We start from the raw sequence: 23,565 nt of genomic DNA on the forward strand, positions 1-23,565 counted from the left end.
TCTAGACATCTTTTAAATTGTTCTATTTGAGAATGAATTAAGTGACTAGGGGATGAAATGTTGATAGCTTTGTGCGCCTATACCACTTTTTAAATTATTACATCTTCTTAATGCTGTTGTCAGTTTGGTTTGCATTTATTTCCAGTTAAACTCCCAAGCATGCATTTTGTTCTGCCATCACTTGATTCCTTTCTCATCGTCAACTATTTTCTAAACATGTGACCAGGCTGTCTGTCCTTCAAGGCTCAAATTTGAACTGAACTCTTGAGTTCATAAACCGTCTAATACAAAGATCACCTCTTCCTATCCCCAAACTTTGCCTCTCTCTACAAGCATGAGTTGAACACTCAAATATACCTTTATTAGCTCCTGGCTTGCTAATCTTGAATAGCTTAAAAGTTCTGCTTCATTTCCTTGGCCAAATTTCAGATCCTGTTCCAATGTTACATTCTTGCTTGTTCACATGTAATCTCATAGAATCCCTACAGTGTGGGAACAGGCCCTTCGGCCCAACAAGTCCACACTGAACCTCAGAGCATCCCACCCAGACCCATCCCCCTATGACCCACCTAATCTACACCTCCCTGAACACTACGGGCAATTTAGCATGGCCAATCCACCTAACCTGCACACTAATGGCTCCCAACCTTTAGCCTTTCAGCATAAAATTTCCATCCGCCTGTTTAAATATACTCTAAATGTTTGACCCTCCATGCCTCTGTAATCTCCTCCAATTCCAAAAGCTGAATTTCCCAGTTGCTCTGACTCTGGTTACATGCACATCCTCCTTCCCAGCACCACTTGTGGCCGAGCGTACAGTTTTCCCGTTCCCTCACTCTTGTTGTTGTCTCGGCCTCACTCTGCTGCTTTACTTAATGCCACTTATATTCTGATCACTTCTGCTCATTTATCCTGCTTTGTATGGGGGCATGATCTGCTTGAGGCCTCTGAAATGCTGTGGCATGTTTTTTCTATGATAAAAGTTTTGTATAATTGCTGATAATGAGTGTCCTAACTGCACAAACCCCACTTCAGGACACATGTTTCCAGTTCCTGAAGATTCTCTCAGACAGTGGATGTGCAAGCCAATGGATGATTTAATTATACACTGAGCAGTAATTGAATTGATTTAATTTCAGGCATTTATTATTGGCCAAATCTTTTGAACAATCCATTATCATTAATTGCTATGATTTTTCAGTGGTAATTTTCCAGTCTCTTCCTTTGCTTTCTCCCTCTGTTGAGATTAGCACCTTTCTGGGCAATTGAGTTCTGATTCAATTTAATGTTGTTTTAGAGTAAGTTTCAAAGTATGACAGAAGGAAGCAAGTGTGAGAAATAAATAGACCGTATTGTAAGTAATCATGTCATGTTGGAGACTGAAGATTCTTTACTCTCCTCGAAAAATATTTCTGATTTCCGTTTAGGTGTCATTAGATTATTTTCCATTCATGGCCAAATCACGATTTTTACAAAATATTCTCCAACATTCATTCTAGAGTTGGGTCTGGCCTAGTGATTCTGTTCGTTGCTCAATGAGCAGATCACTTCCTACGCATTCTGTTTATCTTTCACTCTGCTTCACAGCCTGTCCATGATTATTCTTTACAGAAAATCATTGAGCTTGTGGAGAAGGAAAAACGGCCAGACAGCTCCAAACCTTCTCCTCAATCTGGTAATGGAGAAAGGCTCGAAGGCTCAAAGGCCCGAAGGGTGATGTGGGATTCCTTTGTGAAAATGCAGCGTGGGTTACCAAAATTGGACAAAATACTGGAAGAAATAAAAGACCTCGGTATGGTAATATCAAAGCAAATTCAATTTCAGAATCAAATATTGCAGAAGCTGGTACAACATTCCTAAGATTTGATTTCATGAAACGTCTTGGTTTGAATAGATTTTGATCCATTTGACATGAACACCGCACGAGGTTTACCCGAAGGAGCCAGGCAGCTGAAAGGTAAGTGGAAAAACTGGGGTTTTCAAAACATGTTGTTCGCAATTAAAAATCAGAATGATTGACAGTAGCCAATGGTTTGATTGTCAGGATCTGGAAATCTGATGTGTAAGGATGGCTAAACAGGATTGATACCAATCCTCTACTGTTTTGGTTCAATTTCCAGTTCACTTGATTATTGATGTTTCCTGTGAATCTCCAGGTTATAATCACATTTCAAGTTTGATGTACTACTAGCAACATCCTGCTACACTGTGAAACCCTCTACACACCTGGCAGCATCTTGATAAACTATGAAAACCCCTGTACACACCCAGCAGGATCCTGAAACACTGTGAAAACCCCTATACATACCTGGCAAATTCAGATACACTGAAAATCCTACACACACATGGGGAGATTTTGATACTATTATATACATTTTCTTTGTGACACATTCACTCTGTCATCATATTAGAATATTGCATTCAATTCTGGTCTCCACATGACAGGAAGGACAAGGAGGCTTTGGCAAGGGTGCAGAAGAGGTTTACCAGGATGCTGCCTGGATTAGAGGGTATGAGCTATAAGGAGAGGCTAGCAAAACTCAGGTTATTTGCTCTTGAGCAGCAGAGGCTGAGTGGAGACTTGATAGAAGTTTATAAAATTATGAGATGCGTAGATAGGGTTGACGGTCAGAATCTTTTTCCCAGAGTTGAAATATCTAATACTAGGGAGCATGTATTTAAGGTGAGAGGGGAAAGTTCAAAGGAGATGTGAGAGGCAAATTTCTTACACTAAATATAAAGCACTGACAGGGGTGGTGGTTGAGGCAGGTTTGATAAGGGCATTTACTGGACTTAAGCACGTGAATATGCAAGGAATAGAGGGATATAAACCAAGGGCAGGCAGAAGGGATTTCTTTCATTTGCCATCTGCCACAACATCCTGGGCCAAAGGACCCGTTCCTGTGTTGTAACGGTTCTATGTAACCTACATAGCCTTGAGCTACTTGTGAATAATTAAATGCTTCCCTAGAGAGCTGTCCCAACATAAACTTTAGAAAAGTTTTTTTGGAAAATTAGAAATATCATTAGAATCCCTACAGTGTGGAAACAGGCCCTTCGGCCCAACGAGTCTACACTGACTCTCGGAGCATCCCACCGAGACCCATCCCCCTATAACCCACCTAACCTACACATCCCTGAACACTATGGGCAATTTAGCATGGTCAGTCCACTTAGCCTCCACAATTTTGGACTGTGGGAGGAAACCCACGCAGGCACGGGGAGAATGTGCAAACTCCACACAGACTGTCGCCCGAGGGTGGAATAGAACCCTGGTCTCTGGTGCTGTGAGGCAGCAGTGCTAACCACTTTGCTGCAATGTTAGAAAGATACCACTATTTCACAGCTCAAAATGATCAATAATTATATTCTATATGTACCTCAACTGAAGGTGTCAATTAGATTTTAGTATATTTAATAACTAACAGAAAGTTGTCTGTTCTGATTGAAGATGTTCAAAAGAAACACAAAGAGGTGCTTCGGGTGCAAACTGAAAGGCTGAAAATGAACACTGTCCTAATAAAGGAGAAGGTGAAGATTTTCCAGCTAGTTAATCGATACACTGATCTAACAATGATTTCTACTGTACGATATCGGACTCTTGTAGAACATGAACTTCTGGCAAGAGGCCGAGACCATGAGGAATGGAGAGACAAACATCTCCGAAGGGAGCTGGAAAAAATCCAGTCCAATCAATTGTTCAAAAGCAGCTTTTCCCAGGGCCACAGTTTGGTCAACAAAATGAAGAGGTTACTCCACCAACCCAAATCTGGGAGTTCAGCAGCAGTAAGTGGAGTACGAGGAATTGGAAAAACAACAATGGTACAAAAGATTGTTTATGACTGGGCCACTGGCAGAATCTACCAAAATTTTCAATTTGTTTCCGGTTTCAAATTTCCTGATTTGAATATGATTTGCTGCAAAATAAATCTCAGGAATCTAATACTGGATCAGTATCCTTACTTTGGGAAAGTTCTGGGGCAGCTCTGGAAGAACCCAGAGCAATTGCTGTTTATATTCGATGGTTTGGATGAATTCAAGGACAGTATTGATTTTACTGACAATCGTAGAAATACAGAACCTCACTCCAAGTGCACAGATCCTGAATTCCAGTGTGGAGTGTCTGACGTTGTGTACAGTTTAATCCAGCACAAGCTGGTCCCTGGATGTTCAGTGTTAATAACCAGCCGTTCCACTGCATTACATTTATTGGAAAAGGCTGAGATCAGTGTCTGGGCTGAAATCCTAGGACTTGTTGGTGATGAACGGAAGGAATTTTTCAACAAGTTTTTTGAAGATCAGTCGGTGGCATCCGCTATTTTCAAACATGTGGAGGAGAACGAGATCCTATACACCATGTGCTACAATCCTTCATACTGCTGGATCCTCAGTCTGTCACTGGGTCCCTTCTTCACACAATTTGAAACGAAACAGCAGCAAGTTCCCAAGACCATCACCCAGCTATATTCCTACTATATTTACAACATTCCGAAAAACCATGGCCGAGAGATTGAAGACCCCCGTAATGTGTTACGGAATCTTGGTGAGATGGCCATCAAAGGAGTCTCTGAGAAGAAGATTGTGTTCAGAAATGGAGATCTGATCCAGTACAACCTGCAACCCTTCCAGTTCTTATCAGGCTTCCTGATGGAGCTTCTGGAGACAGATGATTCTCTCCGCAGAGATAGTAGGAACTGCAGATGCTGGAGAATCCGAGACAACAAGGTGCAGGGCTGGATGAACACAGCAGGCCAAGGATGCTGCTTGGCCTGCTGTGTTCATCCAGCCCAGCACCTTGTTGTCTCTGATTCTCTCTGCAGTGTGGTGTACACATTCCCACACCTTACCATCCAAGAGTTTGTAGCCGCTCAGGCACAATTCCTGACTCCAGATCCTGGGAAAATACGTAAATTTTTCCATGAAGCCCACAGCAAGGATGATGGAAGATTTGAGATATTCCTCCGTTTTGTAGCTGGCCTCTCTTCCTCACAGGCAGCTTGGCCCCTGGAGGAGTTTCTGGGTCCATTTCTTCATGAAGTAACCTGCGAAGTGATTGACTGGGTGAAGGAGATGGTTGGAAAACAGATTGGAAAGACAATGCGAGACGCCAGTAAACGGAACCTCTTGAACACTTTGCACTACTTGTTCGAATCTCAGAACAGGGCACTAGCACGGATTACAGTGGGATCTGTGGAGACATTTAAGTTTAGTGGATTGCGACTGACCCCAATTGATTGTGTGGTGCTGTCTCATGTCATTGAACTCTGTGATTCAGTAAAACAGATTGATCTAGAGAGTTGCTTGATTCAGTGTGAAGGACTCCAGCGGCTGGTATCTGTTCTGCACAGATGCCAGGAGTTGAGGTAACTTCTTGTTTCAAGCCATAGCTCGTATTTTCAGTGTTGAGAAACTATTGATGCTATCATTAAAAAAAACTTCCAGCTCAAGCAAAGAAAGGCAGAGTTGGAAAAAGACTTCACAACAGAGGATTCGGGTCTAGACCCGAAACGTCAGCTTTCCTGCTCCTCTGATGCTGCTTGGCCTGCTGTGTTCATCCAGCTCTACACCTTTAATCTCAGATTCTCCAGCATCTGCAGTTCCTACTATCTCAGAAAATTAGAATGATGCCTTTACAAACAAGTTTTTAATACTTAGCGGTGACTTGACTCAAGAGTTGACAATTGAATTAAAATGAAAAGAAATAGCGATATCTATTTACAAGATCATGATACAGATATTATAAAGCAATTCGGAGAATAATATACAGGTCAGGTATCCTTTATCCGAAAAACCTTTGGATGAATCACATATCAGAATTCAGATAATTTAAGTTTTCGGATAAAGGATGGTGCTTACCCAAGGTAGTTTCTTTTGTCAGGTTACATGGAGAAACTATGACAAGATTGTCTGAAGATTTCAACAGATTTAACATTTTGCACAGAAATGTCACAATGAGAGAAACTTACTTATTTTTAGTTTGAAATCTCAACTTACCTTCCCTAAAGCTGACAACAATCATTATCCTGAACACTCTGGCAATGATCACTCCCCATTACTTGAATCAGCTCAAGGGCATTGTTTGACTTCAGTTTTTTAAACCTTAGATTATTCTTCCTTTCTCTTTTTTTAACTAACCTTTCAATATCTTTTGTCATCCAAGGTTGCTGAATCTTGCCATCCTTATCTTTCATCCTCACAGGAACATGTCAGTCACAAACTCTGAACAACTGATATTTAAAAGAAAAATTGAAAGAAATGCAGATGCTGCAAATCAGGAACCAAAACTGAAGTTGCTGGAAAAGCTCAGCAGGTCTGGCAGCATGTGTGAAGAAAAATCAGAGTTAACGTTTCGGGTCTAGTGACCCTTTCTGATCATACCACCTTGCCCTGCAACTGCCAAATGTTCAACACCTGCCCATTTACTACTCCCTCCCCAGTATCCAAGGGCCTAAACATATCTTCCTGGTGAAGCAACACTTCACCTGCACTTCCCACAATCTAGTCCATTGCATTCGCTGCTCACAATGTGGTCCCCTGTACATCAGGGAAATGAAGAGTAGATTGGGTGACCACTTCGCAGAACATCTACGTTCTGCTTGCAAAAAAGACCCCTAGCCTGCCACTTTAACGCACCACCCTGTTCCCTGGCCAACATCTCTATCTCTGACTTGCTGCAGTGTTCCAGTAAAGCTCAACACAAGCTGGAAGAACACCTCATTTTCCGCTTGGGGACCCTGCAGTCCTCCGGACTCAATATCGAGTTCAATGATTTTCGGGCCTAAACTCCCCCATGTCCGAGCCCCCAGTCCGATTGGAGGCTAGGACATGGGAGAGTTAAGGCCCTAAAATCACCAGGTCTTGTTTTCACAGACTGCCATTACACACTACCTACTGGGTTAGTCAGTCACTACCTGTCCCCATTAACAGCTATTTACCCTCCTAGCCAGATGGTTATCAACTCCTTTGTCTATCCAACTGCTCTTCTCTCTTTGGGTTCTATCCCCACCTATCATTTACTCCTTACTCCCTCGCCCCAACCCATCTTTGCATATAAACTGGCATTTTCCTAGCTATCATCAGTTCTGAGGAACGGTCACCGGACCTAAAACGTTCGCTCTGATCTCCCTTCACAGATGCTGCCACTCTCAATCTAATTTCTCCAGTTCTTGCCTGATACCATTATAATTAGCCTTCTCCTTTTTAGCACTTCCACCTGAGGTGACTTGACAGTGATCAATCCCAGACCCCTCAGTGATTACCTTCAACCCCCTGACCTTGATAGACCTTCCCTGCATTCCCTCACAGTGATCACCGCCTCATCATGACAATTATGAAACCACTTACCCCGAGAGTGATCACTCCCTTCATCCTCCCAGACCATAGTCACCACCCCACTCGATACAGTTCACGTATGTTTGGGTCACAGATTTCCCATGTAAACTGATGTGAGGGCGCACACAAAAGATCTTCTTTTTGGGTTCACCTTTCCGAGAAAGATTCAAGGATCCCAAAGAATTGTTTGCCGCAAAAAGTAGTTGAGGTCAAAGCATTGAAAGTTTCCAAGAAGGAGTTAGATATAATTCATTGGGCTAAAGGGATCAAGAGGTATGGGGATAAAATGGGAACAGGGCTGAGTTGGTTTATCCGCCGTGATCATCCCACATGGTGAAGCAGGCTCAAAGGGCATAATGGACTACTCCTGCTCCTAATTTCTGTGTTTCTATCAGATGTTTTAAAAATAATGTAGCATGTTATTATCTAATACAAACTGCACTGATCACTGGGTAAATTTGATCCTACACGTTATAAATAATCAGTGGGAGAATGAAATAACTTAACTTTAGAAAATTACATAAAAGACATTGTTAGGTCTAATTATTTAAAATTAATGTTAATACTGCTCACTAAATGAAGAAACTAGCTGCTGTTTTTAAAGCCTCAAGTTCCTGCTTTACCCATTCGCAGCCATACACTGAACAACTGGGAGGAATTTCTGGAATTTCTACCATTAACTGGATGTAGTGGACAGTCTCTGGTAAAACTGTCAGTGTACAACTGCATTGTCTGATAACCCAGCCCATGTGTGAGGACTGACAGGGAGTATAGCAATCATAGATACGCTGACAGTAAATGTCGAGTAATGGAGAATTAGATGGGAGACAGCCATCTTCTGTAAACTTGGAGATCAGGGGCATTGACTTTGTAATAGGTTAGGACAAACATTCCTTGTTCCTAAGCGGTGGGTGGATTTAACAGCAGGAAAGGAGGGACGGAGGGTGTGGATTTGGATAGGGAGGGAATGATGAGGGAGTCTATTCAGGTGAGCAGGGAAGAAGAGAGGGAATGAGTGAGTAGGTTTGGAGATGGAGGTAACGGTGAGAGAGTGGATCTGGGTGGGAAGGAAGAGGAAGAGGAAGTCTAATGTGAGTGAGTTGAGGGATCAGTGTGAAGTGAGTCAGGTTGGGAAAAGATGTGTATCTTGGGGAGAGAGAAGTAGATTACAAAGGATTAGGGGAAAAACCTTCACTGAGACTTCTGCCAGCAGGGAATGAGAATAGCTGATGCATAGCATGTCGCAGATGCCCATCTTTGAGTTACTAGATTTGTTCGAAGCCTGTTCCATTTATCCCAGTAGTAGTGCCACCAAATATGATAAAGCAGTTCCTTGATGTTCGCTACTCTCTCCATAACAATGGCTGTCCAGAGAGGTGTGGACCTTGAGGACAATGGGGCAAAAAAACAGCTCACTGGGCGAGCAGCAGCCCCTGAGAGAGAAGGGAGCTGGTGAGGGGAAATGATGCTGAACTAGGTGGTTGTCACATGTTAAGGTGGCTTCCTCCTGCTACTTTCTGGAAAGTGGAAATCAATCCCCTCCCTTATTGCCTCGGGTTTGACACTGATGAAGTGAGGCGATGCCCTACCCCAAGTGCTAGGCCTCTGGCTTCCCTGTGACACCTCATTTCCTTCTGGTACTATGATAGGCTTTGGTATGATCTGCAGATCACTTTCACAGGACAATCACTGAGTGATCACTGCCATATGAATCTGATGAGTTCACACTTCATCTGACTCGCATCCCTTCCCAATGCTGCTGGCTCGAAGAGAACAGGAAACTGGTCTCCATACTATGTGCAAACATCCCCAGATGAAGATTGTAGCCTTTATCTGCTTCCCACTGCTTGTGAGTTTCTGAGCCAAGAACAAACCCAGCTCCTGTTTCTCACCTTACTGTAATGGTTTTCTCATTCTCTGTTTAGTCTGCAGAAGAATAATCTGGGAGATTCAGGGATAGAACTGCTGTCTGCAACTCTGAGGAACACAGCCTGTAAGATACAGAGATTGCGGTAAGAATAAGACTTTGTGAGATTGTGTTTATTATAGCTGGGCGTTTGATGCTGTTTTATTCTCAGTAACAGGAATTGTGTTTTTAATAACAGACATATTGTTTTGAGTATCACAAAGTATTAATATTAAAAAGTAAGGAAATAGACTTCAGCAGGGATGAAAAACAGGTAAAATCACATTTGCTGGTGGTTACGGGATCACGTGATATTGAGGTCTGTCGAAGTAGATCCATATCACAGCTAACCAATGCCTGGTCTGCAACATTGTCCAATTTCACCCTTGTTGTATTTTATCCAGATTTCCATTTTTTTTTTCGCTCTCTGTCTCCAATCTTCAGGTTGGATAATAACGGTCTCACAGCTTCGTGTGCTGAGAATCTTGCTTTCACCCTAACAGCAAACCAATCTCTAGCATTGCTGAACCTTCATGAAAATCAATTAGGTGATTTAGGAGTGAAACTTCTATCTAAGGCCATGACGAATCCAAATTGTAAACTACAAAGTCTGGGGTAAGTTCTAGACTCAATGAGAGTGTGTTTCTGTAACTGGATATCTGACACTGTAAATTATTATCAATATCAGTAAAGGCATCACTAGTAAACGCCGCCCATTAACATTAATATCAGTCTTAATGTTATAAATAAACACTGCAGATTGACTTGGACTCCTGTAATACTTCTCATCTCCAGGCCAGAAAGTAACAATCACCCGTATTCTCACCTTAAACTTGTCACCGATTAATCTGAACCCGAGTTACAGTGAATGGAGAGATTCAGGAGTGAAATCCAGAAATAATCATGTAACATTATTTGCAAAAGCATGCATCAGAATAACCACATGGACAAAATTATTAGATATTGATACATTACTGTATATTGTATTAATTAACATTACTGTTTAAACTTGGTTTAATTGTACATTACAAACTGCAGTTTAAACTTGCAAGCCTCTCCATTTGCTTGAACCTAGGAAATCTCCATAAATGTATTAGTACGGCTGTTAACAAGCTATCAAAGTAATAAACTATCAAATTATGTATCTCCAAGGAATCTGCATAGATTTGAACTTTCTTAGTTCCTTTGTTCAAATTTAACACCATTGTTTCAGAATGAACTCTATCACTTTCAAACTTGAATAAAATTCTACCATTTATGGTCGCTGGTTCCTAGATGCTCCTGTAAAGCAAATTGATTGACACCAATCTGGCTAAATTTTCAAGAGCCCAATCCTAAATTGGTTCCTCAATATACTGCTTCAGAATCCCATTTTTTTTTTTCACATATTACAGGAGTTCAACCTCCACAGCACTTGTACTACATAGGTTTATGTGAATTTAAATCATTCCTGTATTACCCATGTTACTTATAGTTCTGTCCTCATTTATACTGTGTACAAGATTACAATTACTGGTAATTATTAGTTTTATTGTCCCTTGCTGCCTTTGGCTCCATCCAAACTGATTCTACATCTTGATACCTCAAGCTAAGACCTTCTTTTCTGAGTGCATTGATCTCAACACTATATTCGGATTGTAATCCCATCTCCTTTTCCCTCAGCCTCTCCTTCCCAAATGATGAAAATCCATTCACTTCCAGTTCCTAATCTTGGCCAACTTGCACATTCACATCTTCACTCTTGTTTCGAATGGTGCATTTATTTTAATATAGTGCATTTAATTTTGTCTACTTAACATTATTCCGTATTCTTCCCTTCATTTCATCTGTTCTCTAATTTTGCTTGATACTTTCCCTCTTACAATTACCAGTGTTACTTCCCTAAAGTCAGATACTTTAGAGACTTTTAAGTGACTCTTGGATAGGCACATGGAGGATAGTAAAATGTTGGGTATGCAGGATAGATTGATCTTAGTAGGATAATAGGTCGGCACAACATTGTGGGCCGAAGGGCCTGTACTGTGCTGTACTGTTCAATCTCCCTCACCCATACTCCTGGCAATCCACTTTAAACACCATACAACAGCATGTGCAAATAACCTTGTTCATCCCAGCCCTACTCAAATGTAACCCATCCAGCTTGCACTGCTCCAGAATTGGTTCTGGTGCCTCAGAAATCTGACACCATCTCTGCATCCTGCCAAAGCTACACTAAATCTACACTGGTCCCACTTTCCTGCACTAGGCCCATAATCTTGAATGTTTTGACATTTTAAGTGTTCATCCAAGTACTTTTTAAAGAGTCAGCTACCTCAACTACCCTCCTAGGCTGTGCATTCCAGAGACCCACCCACTGAGTGAAAAGATTTTCCTCAAATCCCCTCTAAGCTTCTGACATTTCATCTTAAAATTGTTATTGTTATCGACCCCATAACTAAGATGAACATCTGCATCCTATTCAACCTGTTCATGTCCTTTTTAATCTTAACCACCTGTATCAGGACCCCCCACAACCTTCTCTGCTTCAAACCTCCAAGCTCTGAACTTAGCCAGCATCTTTTTGTAGCTCAAGTCTCCTTCCCAGGCTACATCTTGTTGAATCTCTTCTCTCTAGTGCAATCACATCCTTTCTATAGAATGGTGACCAGAACTGAACGCAGTGCTCCAGCTGTGGCCTAACCAAAGCCCTGTACAGCTCCAACATACCCTCCCTGCTTTTATATTCTATGCCTTGACTGACAGGCAGGTGTCCCGTATGCTGCCTTTACTACCTTGTCCTGCCACCTTCAGGGATCTGTGGTCAAGCATCCCAAGATCCCTCTGTTGCTCTGAGCTTCCTAATGTTCTGCCATTCATTGAGTACTCCCTTGTCTTGTGCCTTCTTCCAAAGTGCATCACCTCACACTTATCAGGATTAAAGACCATCTGCCATCTGACCTAACATCTTGGGTGGCACACTGGCTTAGTGGTTAGCACTGCTGCTATATAGCACTGGGGACCTGGGTTCAATTCCAGCCAACAGTCTGTGTGGAGTTTAGACATTTTCCTTGTGTCTGCATAGGTTTCTGTCGAGTGCTCTGGTTTCCCCCCACAGTCCAAAGATGTGCAAGTTAGGTGGACTGGCCATGCTAAATTGTCCATAATGTCCAGGAATGTGTAGGTTAGGTGTGTTAGCCATGGAAAATGCAGGGATAGTGTAGGGAGATGGGTCTGGGTGAGATGTTCTTTGCAGGGTCTGTGTGGATTTGTTGAGCTGAATGGACTGTTCCCACACAGTGGGGATTCTATGAAATCTTTTTTCCTCACTGTCAAGCACCCAACCAATCTTCGTCATCCACAAACTTATTTATCATTCTCCCTACGCTCTCATTTACATTGTTTATATATATCATGAACAATAAGAGACCCAGCACTGATTTCTTTGGCATGCCACTGGACGTTTGCCTCCAGTCACACAAACAGCTTTCTACCACCGTCCTCTGTTTCTTGTCATTTGGCCAATTTTAGATCCAAGTTGCCAAGTGCCCATGTGCTTTAACCCGCTGTGACAGTCTCCCATGTGGGGGCTCGTCAAAAGATTTGCTGAAATCCATATAAACAACATCAACTGCCCTACCCTCATCTACACACTTGGTCACCTCCTCAAAAAATACAACCAGATTTGTTAGGCATGACCACCCTCTGATAAAGTCATGCTAACTATCCCGCATAAAACTTTGCCTCTCTAAACTGGTTAATTCTCTCTTCAGAATTTCCTCCAATTGTTTCCCTACCACTGTGAGACTCTGTAGTCTGTAATTCCATGGTTTATCTCCATCACACTTCTTGAAAAGTGGAAGCAATTCAATTTTTTTCTAACTCACTCATGGGGTGTGGGCATATCTGGCTAGGCCAGCATGTACTGCTATCCCTAACGTTTAAGAGTAAACTACATTGCTGTGGGTCACATGTAGGCCAGACTAGGTAAAGATGACAGATTTCCCTCCCTAAAGGACATTAGTGAACAAATAGGCTTTTTCCCAACAACTGTCAATGGTTTCAGGATCATCATTAGACTCCATTTCCACCAATTGAATTCAAATTCCATGATCTAACATGGCTGTATTTGAACCTTCACGCCCAGAACATTAGCTGAGTTCCTGGATTAATAGTCTAGTGATAATACCACTTTCTCCATTTTCTCCACAATTCTTCTATTTCTTTGCCTATGCACACATGAAAGTGGGAGGAATTCTGAGATTACTGATTTTGAGGTATCGCGTATTCATGTGTTTCCTATCTCTTCAAAATCTGCTTTCAGGACCTCATCCCTTCTTCCAACCTATTTTATTGGTACCGATGTGAACTCTTGCCCAGAAACATGTCCTGCAGCAGCTCTGTGACATCCTTCACTCTGAGCAATAGGGATGCCACACACCTTGCCAGAGACAGGTCTACAACCAAACAAATGATTTGTTCTGCTAACTACAAATCGCCTCTGAGCCCATGGCCTTCCATTTTTCTTTTCTTGCCTCCTGTGCAACTGAGATATGCGAGGTGCCATGGACTCCTAGAATCATAGAGTCATTCAGCAGAGATAGACATGCCCTTCGGCCCTCTTATACCGACTATCAACACCAAACTATACTAATCCCATTTACCTACACTTGGTCCATATACTACTGTCCTTTGGCAGTTCACATGCTTCTCTAGATGCTTATTAAATGTTTTGAGCACCTGCCTCCACTACCCTGTCTCAGGCAGCATGTTCCATATTTCTTCTATACTCTGGATAAATAAGTTTTTTTTCTCTCTCTCAGATCTCCTCTAAACGATTTATTCCTCACCTTAAACTTGAGCCCTCTGGTCTTGGACACATATGGAAAAGATGTCTGTGCCTCTCATAATTTTGCCTACCCGCCACCCCCCCGCCCCCCCCCCCAAGCCGCCTCCTCTGCTCCATGAAAAACACACCCAGCCTATCTAGTCTCTCCTCATTACTGAGACTTTCCGTCCCAGGCAACATCCTGGTGTATCTCCTCTGCACCCTCTTCTCCAGTGCAATCGTCTTCTTCCAATAATGTGGTGACCAGTATAGCATGCAGTGTTCCAGCTGTGGCCTGACCAATGTTTCATAAGTTTGGAACAGGACTTCCTCGCTTCTATATTCTATGCTCCAGTTAATGAAGGCGACTATCCTGTATGCTTTTTCACCATCCTGTCTACCTGTGCTGACGCCTTAGGGGATCTATGGACTTGTACATCAAGGTCCCTTTGTTCCTCAGTACTCCCTAAGGACCTACCATTCATTGAATATATCCATCCCTTATTAGCCCTTGCAAAATGCATCTCGGCAGGATTAAAATCCATCTGCCATTGATCTGCCCAATTTACCAGCTTATCAATATCAGACTGTAGCCTGAGACCATCTTCCTCATTATCAGCAAAACCACTATTTTTCATGTCATCTACTGCTTATACATTCTACAATTTGCATCCACTACTGCCCCGCCTTCAACACCATAATTCCAAACAAACTCCTCTCCAAACTCGTGGATCAAGGTCTCTGCTCCCCCTTCTGTAACTGGATTCTTGACTTCCTGACCAATAGACTGCAGTCAGTAAGGATAGGCGACAACACCTCCCCCTACAATGATTCCTCAACACCAGTGCCCTGCAAGGCTGCGTACTCAGCCCCCTGCTTTACTCCTTATTTACACATGACTGTCTGGTGAAATTCCACACCAACTCTATTTATATGTTTGCTGACGACACCACTGTTGTAGGGCGGATCTCAAATAATGTCGAGACAGAGTACAGGAAGGAGAAAGAGTGCTCAGCAACATGGTGTAAAGGCAACAATTTCTCCATCAATGCCAGCAAAACAAAGGAACTGGTTATTGACTTTAGGAAGCGGGGTGGAGGGCATGCCAGTGTCCGCATCAATGGTGCTGAGGTGGAGATGGTCGAGAGCATCAAATTCCTGGGAGTGATGATCACCAACAATCTGTCCTGGTCCACTCACATTGACAATATGGTCAAGAAAACACAACAACGACTCTACTTCCTTAGGAGGCTAAGGAATTTCAGCACATCCATAAAGACTGTTACAAATTTTAATAAATGCACCATAGAAAGCATCGTATCTGGATGCAACCGCTTTTCCCAAGATCAAAAACTACAGAGAGTTGTGAACAAGCCCAGTCCGTCTCTCAAACCAGCCTTCCGTCCATTGATTTCATCTATACTTTCTGCTGCAACCAGCATAATCAAAGACTTTGTTATACTCTCTTCCACCCTCTTCCATCAGGCAGAAGATATAAAAGTTTGTATATATGTACAAACAGATTCAAGAACAGCTTCTTCCCTGCTGTTATCAGACTTTTGAATGGACCTCTTTACCGTTAATGTTGATCTCTCCCTGCACCTTCTCTGCAGCTGTAACACTGTATTCTGCACCCTACCCTTACCTGATGAAGATCTGCCTGTAAAGCAAGTAAGACAAACACTTTTCACTGTACCTTGGTACACGCGACAGTAATAAATCCAATCAAATATTTGTGGCCTCACTAGTGTGTGGCACAGGGAATAATCCCGAGACTACTACTTGAGAGCCTTTAAATGTCGTCTATACACAGTGCAATTTTTGGAGGTGTTGGCGAATTGGAAAGGTGACTGCGTTACACACCCATATCTTAGTATCAGTACGGAGGTCGTAGTCATCTGAGATCCGTATCCTCTTTTGAATACAAAGGCCCCTTAAGCAGCATCTTCTATACTCCCAATTACTACCATCCAGAAGGAGAGGGACAACATAACACCATCACCCTCCAAGCCATTTCCACAACCCATCTCATCATCAGTGATTGGCTGCATGATTCCAGCGCTCCCAGCTCCTCAGCCTCATTTTATTATTGGTGTAATGGTGACAGGATCTGGATGTCACCACCTCTCTTCACACATTCTTTGAGGTCTGTTGCCTTCTACAGAAACATATATGTGCCTTGTTACTCACCCAGCAAGAAGGCACTCAAGCTAATGACAGTTCTGGCTGTTCATCTCAATGCCACAGGGATATCTTTTGTATGCAGATCCCTCAGTCGTGGCAGTACAGCAGTTCAGTCTGACTGACTAGATCCCTCCACCGAGAGGCTGACAGACATTACTTCTGCCTTGGCATTGCCCTTGGCTGGGTGAGGATTCCCTTTCCACCCATTTCTCCTCAGTCACATTTTAGGCTCTGACCGTAACATTGAGGGGGGCAGTCACCTTTCAGAACACATCAGGCCATTGATCGTCCTAGGTCTCTGCCACCATGTGCTCCAGATCTGCTTACCTCCTTAGCAACTTCTAATCAAACTTGCTTGGATTGATAGGCAGATCTCCTGCTCCCATCCTGAGGTTTTCCCTCCACTTCTGAGCAGCCTGGAGGAACGCCGTCAGGAAAGCATATCCAAATCAAGAAGCAACCTTTTAATCTACATTTTGCCATTTCAGCTCTTCACTCCGTGATCAGGAATCTCTCATTTCTCTCTTCCAGAGTTGCTATGTTTGAAAGTAACACTGACTGCCTGTAAAGCTGATGTCAGCCTTGCCTGAACTTATCATGCTTCTTACGGCACTGCCTGAGTTTCTCTTTTCTTCCTGACCTGAGAGTATCGTGTTCCTAGCTATCCTTCCCACATGGTCACAGCTCCCACTTCTAACGGCAATACCCAGACTTTGTAGCTTCCGGTAACATCACAGCCGCTCTTGACCCCCACACCATGAACACCATGCCAGAGGCACTGACCAACACACATGACTTGTGGGGGAAAGACGCGGGCATCCCGTATCTGTGTCTTGCACCAACATCCCTTCTGTCATTCAATCACTCCTTTACTTCTATATGGTTCTTTCATTTCCCATGGTGAGGATGTCCTCATATTTTATTTTCATTCTAAGTTTACAATATCAATCGTCCTTTGCCCTGTCTCTAAACAGAAGTTGTTTCTTGAATCTGTACCCCTGCATGCTATTATTCATGTTAATAGTGTTCCAAATACTGAATTTATTATATTTCCTGTTTGTTTCTTCTCTGTTCTCCAGGTTGAGTAATAATGCTCTCACAGATTCTTGTGCCAAGGATCTTGCCTCTGCTCTCACTATAAATCAGTCACTGACAGATCTCCAGCTGCGACCTAATAATCTGGGAGATACAGGGCTCAAGCTACTGTCTGAGGTTCTGAGGAATCCAAACTGTAAAATTCAGAAAATTGAGTGAGTACCAGTGTGCATATAATAACTTGATAACCCATATTTACAAGCATGAAAATAAACACTGTCCACGATTATCTGTCAGTGATAGTGCCATTCATTTAAAAAAGTTAGTTCACTCTGTGGTTCATTTTCTTTTACCGATAATGTCAAAAGTCTAGACCCAAAGATTTTTGTGCCAAGTGTGTGGCAATATAATGTGATGGCGTGCCCTCTTCCTCAGAGACAGACAGCTGCCTCCCAGTCACAGTAGTTCTTGATTTGTGACAGAGGGAGTGATTTGAGACCAGTATGCATTTTAACACATCCTTCAGACTGCTTTGTGTGACCAGTGATGGACCACAGGTGCATTATGTTTTGTGGTCAACAGAGTGTCTTCTATGTCTATCCATGAGGCCACTTTGTCTATCAGCTCCACATCACACTGTCAGCAATTTGCTTCCCTGTTCCAGCACCTCATTGGCATGAAGACGACATGGTTGGTGGACTGCTGCAATTTTTTGGCTCGTTCCATGATACTGTGCTATTTTCTACAAGCACATAAAAGTTTCATAGTCACTCAGTCATCAAAGACACGCATTGACTTCTGCTGGTAGGAGCTCGATTGTCCATCCTGAAATATATCGCCAGTCCTTCACTGTCGCTGGGTCAAAATCCTGGAATTCCCTCCCTCGGCATTGTGGGTCAACCCACAGCAGAAAGGCTGCCGTGGTTCAAGAAGGCAGCTCCCCACCACCTTCTCAAGGGCAACTAGGGATGGCAGGAAATGCTGGCCAGACAGCGACACCCACATCCCACAAATGAATCGGGAAAAAAAAAATCCCAGGAATGTCTCCTGCACGCAGCCCCTCAGTCGCAGCAGAGCAGGGGTTAACAGTGACGTACAAGGGCCCTGTTAGGCCTCTAATAGTTAATACTACTGCCTGGACATTGCCAAAGGGTGGGTGGAGTTGGCCTATCCACCAGTTTCACTTTTTTTCCTTAGTTACACTTAATATGGTTTTAAGCTTAACATTGTGTGCTGCACTCATCCTGAGACACCCAGGGCATTGATCATTTCATGCCAAACACTTGGCCACTCAATTCTTCAGCATTGAAGAATCCAGAATTGATTAGGCAAAGGGATTAATCTCCTCCTTCCATCCTGAAGGAATATGATCTCCCTTTGAGGCCATTGGTCTGCTCCTATCACTTCTTCAGCTGCTTGTTCAGTAAAGCAGTGCTCCCACTAGCCCCTGCTGAGCTGTTGTGTTTGAAAATGCTGCTGAAAGACGAGTAAACTGATCTCCAGCATTGCCAAAACTTAGCCAGTTCCTCTTGCCTGCCAACTATTAATAATGGGCCTCTGACAAAATCTTGTTGATAAGTTTGACCTCCCTCCCCAGCCATTTCTCTCCCGTCCACATGACACCATCACCCACTTCTGGTCCATTATCATTGACTTTATAACTTCCTGTAAAACCACCAGCTATTTGATTTCAAGCCCAAAACAAACTCCATTCCCCAAGCCACTGACCATCCCATTCCCCTCACTAGTAACTCAAGTTAAGGGCCTGAAGATGCTGTGCTTTCATCTTGCACTATCATCCCTGTTGTCATTTAATCACTCCTGCACTTCCACTTTGTTCTTGCCTTGTGTGTCCTCCTCACTAATTTCCTAGTCATTTAATCCTGTTAGTTTCCTGCATATTCCTGGTTTTTATTGACAGAAATATTAAATCTATTCCAAGGAAGGGTCACCAGACCTGAAACATAAACTCTGATTTCTCTTCACAGATGCTGCCAGACCTACTAAGCTTTTCCAGCGACCTCTGTTTTTGTATTAAATCTGTTCTCTCTTCACTGATACTACCTGACCTGCTGAATATTTCTAACATTTCTTTCTATTTATATTTTAAAATTACAGCATCAATAGGATGCAACACCTTCTTTGTTAATGTCAATTGTGTTTCTTAACTGTCACATCCATTGTTGTTAATGGTGCTTTCAAAACTCTGGGGATTTGTTCTGATTCTCATCATTTTTCATTCTCTAATCTCCAGCCTGTATAAAAATACCCTCTCAGATTCTTCTACTGAGAATATTGCGTCTGCTCTCAGTACAAACCAGTCACTGACAGATCTGAACCTAGGTGGTAATAATCTAGGAGATTCGGGAGCGAAACTATTGTTTGCAGCTGTAAGGAACCCAGAATGTTAAATACAAAAGCTAGGGTAAGTACCAGACTGGGCTTACAATAACTGGATGTTGAACAATATATTTTGAGCCCTTTGTAATAAAGGAACATTGTCCATTATGATTACTACAGTGATAGTGTTCTTATTCTCTTTTCAAAAAGATGCATTTACTCTGTGCTCTGGTCTTTCTCACTGCTGACATGATTGTGGCGTGTTAGTCTCTCAGGTTTTATGCCAAGGGTGGGAAAATGATGCACTGATCTTGTGACATAATGTGACTTTTAAGAGGAATTTGCTCTGCCCTGTTTTTCTTTAAGGGGGTTGGTATAAATCTGGTGCGGAGCTGTCTGCTCTTGGAAAGCAGAGTAAATAGCTTTGGGCTTTTTTTTTAAAATTAAACAAAAGAAGCATAAGTGGGTGGGACAAACCCAGGGTGTTAGGTTTTTCCTTTCAGTTGTTGAAGTTGGGGTTTTGGAGTTGAAGCTACTAGATACAGCTTTCTCTCAGCTGCTGCAAAAGCTTGAGTTCCCCCTCTCAGCTGTGAGATTCCTTCTGCTGGCATTCCTTCTCCTGGACTGGAGGAGATAACAAGAGAGGAAAATCTGTGTTGCTGAATTTGCCTTTGCCAAGGGTGCATTTATGGGTACTGCTATATTGGAACAGTTGATGAGTAGCAGTTAAATAATACATTATTTTAAGTATTTCGATAGAGTTAAAGTTGTGCCAATTCTTTCTTTTGTTTGTGTTTTAATTGTAGCGTAAGAATAAAGTGTGCTTTGCTTAAAGTCTAGTAGTTTAAACAATCAAATCACATCTGGAACAGAGTGTTTTACACTTGCCTTTAAGTAAAATAAAAGTTAGGGTCTAGGCTATCTCCTTAATATGTTTTGAAGGGATACAGTCAGGTCCAAAGGACTACGAAGTCCAACTTTCCCCTCAGAAGTGGATGACTGTCCCTTGTGACAGCAATTTTTGATTTGTATGAGACAGCAATGATTAGAGGGCAAGGCACACTATGAGACCGCTTTCTGGCAATTCACATGATCAGGGATAAACACAGATGCACCACTGGGCTTAGTGGTGTCTAGAGGGCCTCCTGTGTCCATCTATTAAACTATCCCCACTCTCTGCTCCACAACCCACCTCACCCACCATTGCCTGCCTTGCCTCCAGGTCTCTCCGCTTCAGCCCCACAACTTGCACTGGTATAAGGGTGGTACATTCTCCTTTCACTCCAAACTTCTTTTCTCGTTCCCTGATGTTGCGTGCTCTGGCCTAGAGGTGCATAAATGTCCGTTGTTACTCACCCAGCAAAGACACACGGTCACCAATGCTGATGAGAGGCTGACTGTCCATCATGATGCAATGGGGTGCCTCCTGCATGCAGCCCACGGCAGTGCAGGAGTTAAGTCAGATTGACCGTAGAGGGACTGACAAGCCTTAAACAGATATTGCTGCTGCCTAGGCATTGCCAATGGCTTAGTGAGGATGCCCTATTCACCAATTTGTCTTTAATCCCCAGTGATGAAGAAAGCTGTAACTTTAACCTTGCCTTCATTGGTTGAGGCATTGAGTAAAACAAATGACAAGTCATGTTGCAGCTGTATAGAATTTCACTTCGGCCACATTTGGAATATTGTGTACAGTGCTGGTTGCCAGACTATCAGAAGAAAGAGGAGGCTTTGAAGAGGGTGCAGAAACGGCTTACCAGGATGTTGCCTGGCTTGGAGGGTTTTAACAATGAGGAGAGATTGGACAAACTTAATTTTCACTTGAACGTTGTAGATTGAGGGGGTGACTTGATAGAAGCTTACAAAACAATGTAAGGCATTGGATAGAATGGATTTTTGGAGTCTTTTTCTGAGGGAAGAGATGTCAATTACTAGGGGGCCTAGGTTTAAGGTAAAAGGGGGAAATTTTAAAGGAGAAGTGAGAGGCAAGTTTTTTTAACACAAAGGGTGGTAAGTGCCTGGAATGAGCTGCCAGAGGAGGCGGTGGAGGCAGATACAATATCAACGCTTAGGAGACATCTTGACAGCTATATGAATAGGCAGGCAATAGACTGCATAGAGGCAAAAGAATTTTAGCTTAGAAAGGTGTAAAGTGTTGGTGCAGTCTTCTTGGGTTGAATGGCCTGTTCCTATGCTATACTGTTCTTTCTTTTTAACAATGTGTGCGACACTTACCTTGTCTGAAAACAGCAGACCATTGATTCCTCTGCTGCAACACAAACACATCCCATAGGCCTGCTTCCCTCCTTGTGGACTCCATGCAGACTAACGATACTCAGAGGGCCAAACTGTGAAAACAGAACCTGCCTCAGTGTCCAAGCAGTCTTGAGGAGCACTTTCAGTGACATATCAGGGAATCGTGGAGTAACCCTTGAAAACTCCTTCTGCCATTTCTTCAGCCAGTAACCAGGGCTCCCTCACTATTTTCTCCAGAGCTGCTGCTGTGTTTGAAAGTACTGCTCACTGCAGTTCTTCACTTTGCCTGTCCTGCTCATGTGGCCAAAGCACCCACATCTGTGATAATATCCTTAGACATAGATTTTAGAAAATATCACAGCCATATCTTCACCCCAACACAAGCTCTGTTCCCAAGCCACTGACCATTCCATATTCTTCCCTATCAACTCAGAAACTGTCAGTCAAGCATGGTTAACAAAGGAAATTTAGGATTGCATGTGATTATTTTTAAAAAGCCTATGATATAGGCAGGAGTGAGCACTAATTTTGAGAATTGAGAATTTTATAGAATATAACAAAGGAGGACCAAGAAACTGATAATAAAAGGGAAAATACAGGATGAATACAATCCACCAAATAACATTAAAGGATACTGTTAAGGCTTCTGTAAAAAGGAAACATTTGGCTAAAACAAATGTAGGCCCATTACTGATTGAATCCGGAGAATTTATATGGGGAGCAGAGAAATGGCAAAGAAGTTAAATAATTACTTTGTCTGTTTTTACTGAGGAAGAATAAACAAATCTCCCAGAACTTGAGATTTAATTGGCTAGAGAGAATGAATTGAAGGAAATTAGCATCTGTAAGAAGATTGTAATGAAGAAATTGGCCTGAAATTGATAAGTTCGCAGGAATGATGATCAACACCCAGAGTGTTGAAGTTGGTGACTACAGAGTGAGTTGATGCATTGGCAATTATCTTCCAAAATTCTATGGATTCTGCAACAATTCCTACAGTTGGACCATAATACCACCATTTAAGAAGCGAGTGAGATAGAAAGAAGAGAAAAATAGTCCTGTTAGCCTTCCATCAGCAATAGGAAAAACACTAGAATCTATTATAATTGATAAACAGCCATCTGATTAATAATGGTCTGATTAGACACAGTTAGTATGGATTGGCAAATTAGGAACTACGTTTGACAAACTTGTTGGAGTGTTTTGAAAATGTCACAAACAAAATTGATAAAGGTGAGCGGACGGACATAGTACGTGTCCAGATACTAGAAAGAAATGGGTCGTTCTCACATTGGCAGGCTGTGACTAGTGGGGTACAACAGGGCTAAATACTTGGCCCCAGCTTTTCACAAAATATATCAATGATTTGGAGTTGGGGACCAATTTTAATTATTCCAAATTTCCAGATAGTACAAAGCTAGGTGAGAATGTGTGTTGTGAGGAAGATGTAAAATAGCTTCAGGAAGATATGGACAGGCTTACTGACTGGAGAGTGTAGTGATTAAATTTAGGTGGACATCACTGACTACAAGATCCTCTATTGGGGTTGTTAACCTGAGCCAATCAGGAAAGTCCATGATGACCAATATAACCAGGGGATTTCCCCCTCCAATTCCAATTGAATTTGATCCCTACCTTCCCCTTCCCCTTTTCTTTCACAGAAGCATTGCCCTCAGGGGACTCTGCTTGCTACGGGTTCTTAAGTCAC

At 42.6% G+C, this 23,565-nt stretch overlaps 1 protein-coding gene across 1 annotated transcript in view; it reads left to right on the top strand.

Annotated features, from left to right (window-relative positions):
- The window catches only part of LOC125484210 (NACHT, LRR and PYD domains-containing protein 14-like), a 35,967-nt gene that overhangs the window by 126 nt on the left and 12,276 nt on the right, over nt 1-23,565 (top strand). The window contains 8 exon segments of the mRNA XM_048602000.1: nt 1,588-1,792; nt 1,895-1,957; nt 3,452-4,678; nt 4,817-5,363; nt 9,258-9,344; nt 9,683-9,853; nt 17,306-17,476; nt 19,516-19,686. Coding sequence (XP_048457957.1) covers nt 1,588-1,792; nt 1,895-1,957; nt 3,452-4,678; nt 4,817-5,363; nt 9,258-9,344; nt 9,683-9,853; nt 17,306-17,476; nt 19,516-19,686 — 2,642 coding nt within the window.

This window comes from Rhincodon typus, chromosome 10 (genome assembly GCF_021869965.1).
Source record: "Rhincodon typus isolate 14 chromosome 10, sRhiTyp1.1, whole genome shotgun sequence".
In the NCBI taxonomy this organism is placed as follows: Eukaryota; Metazoa; Chordata; class Chondrichthyes; order Orectolobiformes; family Rhincodontidae; genus Rhincodon; species Rhincodon typus.